The sequence below is a fragment of the Merops nubicus genome, unplaced genomic scaffold (assembly GCF_000691845.1).
Source record: "Merops nubicus isolate BGI_N331 unplaced genomic scaffold, ASM69184v1 scaffold20033, whole genome shotgun sequence".
NCBI lineage: Eukaryota > Metazoa > Chordata > Aves > Coraciiformes > Meropidae > Merops > Merops nubicus.
Genome location: NW_008598484.1, coordinates 2,940 through 4,048, shown reverse-complemented (window position 1 = coordinate 4,048; position 1,109 = coordinate 2,940). Strand labels below are relative to the sequence as shown.

The 1,109-nt window shown below is 42.0% G+C and overlaps 1 protein-coding gene across 1 annotated transcript in view; it reads right to left on the bottom strand.

The window, feature by feature from the left end:
* Window positions 1-798, bottom strand: part of ANKLE2 (ankyrin repeat and LEM domain containing 2) — a 14,906-nt gene extending 14,108 nt beyond the window's left edge. Inside the window, exon 1 of the mRNA XM_008937062.1 lies at window positions 318-798. Within this exon, the coding sequence (XP_008935310.1) occupies window positions 318-795 (478 nt within the window). The 5' untranslated portion in view covers window positions 796-798. The remainder of the gene's footprint in view (window positions 1-317) is intronic.
* Window positions 799-1,109: the final 311 nt, after the last annotated feature.

The window sequence follows — 1,109 nt, the reverse complement described above, 5'->3', positions numbered from 1 at the left end:
ATGTAGACATGGTACTTTGGGACATGCTTTAGTGGTCATGGTAGTGCTGGGTTGATGGTTGGACTTGATGATCTTCAAGGTCTTTTCCAACCTTAATGATTCTACGATTCTATGTTATGATCAACTGTTATGGCAGAACACTTGGGATGTCTCATAACTGTGTTTCTATGCCACAGAAGATCCAATAAATACCATTTACAGAAACAAAAAAATACATCAGGCAATGGCTGAATACCGATACAGTAGTATTCATAGCACATTATTTAGATATCGTTGCAAAATGCTTCTCACTGAAAATTAAAGAACTGAATATTTACCGTTCCTTGCCAATATGTCATCGTACACCGGACAAACGCCGTAAAACAGTGGAGGATCTCTGGACGGTGCCTGAGTACTTGTCTGTGAATCAACACACCCTGCTCCACAGACTGGAGCTGAACAGTTTGTGTGCACCACATCATCTTCCTCTGGAGGGTTCAGACCCACACAGTACCCGAAGTCCACCTCTTCCGAAACACCCCCGTGACCGTTGTGATTCACCGCCGCAGCTTTCGAAGCCGCCTGTGCTTCTGCCCGGCTCCTCTCGGGTGGGACACTTCCCACAGCCTCCTCTGACAGAGCAGGCCCTTTCTCCTCCAACGTTCCTTGCTGCTCCAACAATGCCTGAGCCAATTTTTTTTCAAAAATAAACCTAGTAGTTGAGGTAATGGGCCCACATTTCAGTCCTGCTCTTACAATTTCTCCTCTCAGCTCATCAGGGGTGAGCTGCTTCAGCCGGGATAATATTGCTTCCATTGTTATCTCACCTACAGGAAAGGCAAAGAGGAGATAAACTGTAAAGAAAAACTTAACCTTTCTTCTTGCTATTTAAATGCTTTATCAAAACCAAGGAAAAATGTTTCTCAACAATTTTTTGGATTCTGGAGAGATTATCTCAGTTGCAGAGAAGACAAAATACTTTCCAACTCAACACAATAAAAACATTTTTAAGCTATCAGACTTATACCAAGAGTTTACTTCCTCTCCTCTCACAGATACTTGAAAGAGTATTTACAGCTTACATTTTATTATCACTTCTCCTTTTCAAATTTCTTCTGGAGTGAAAATTC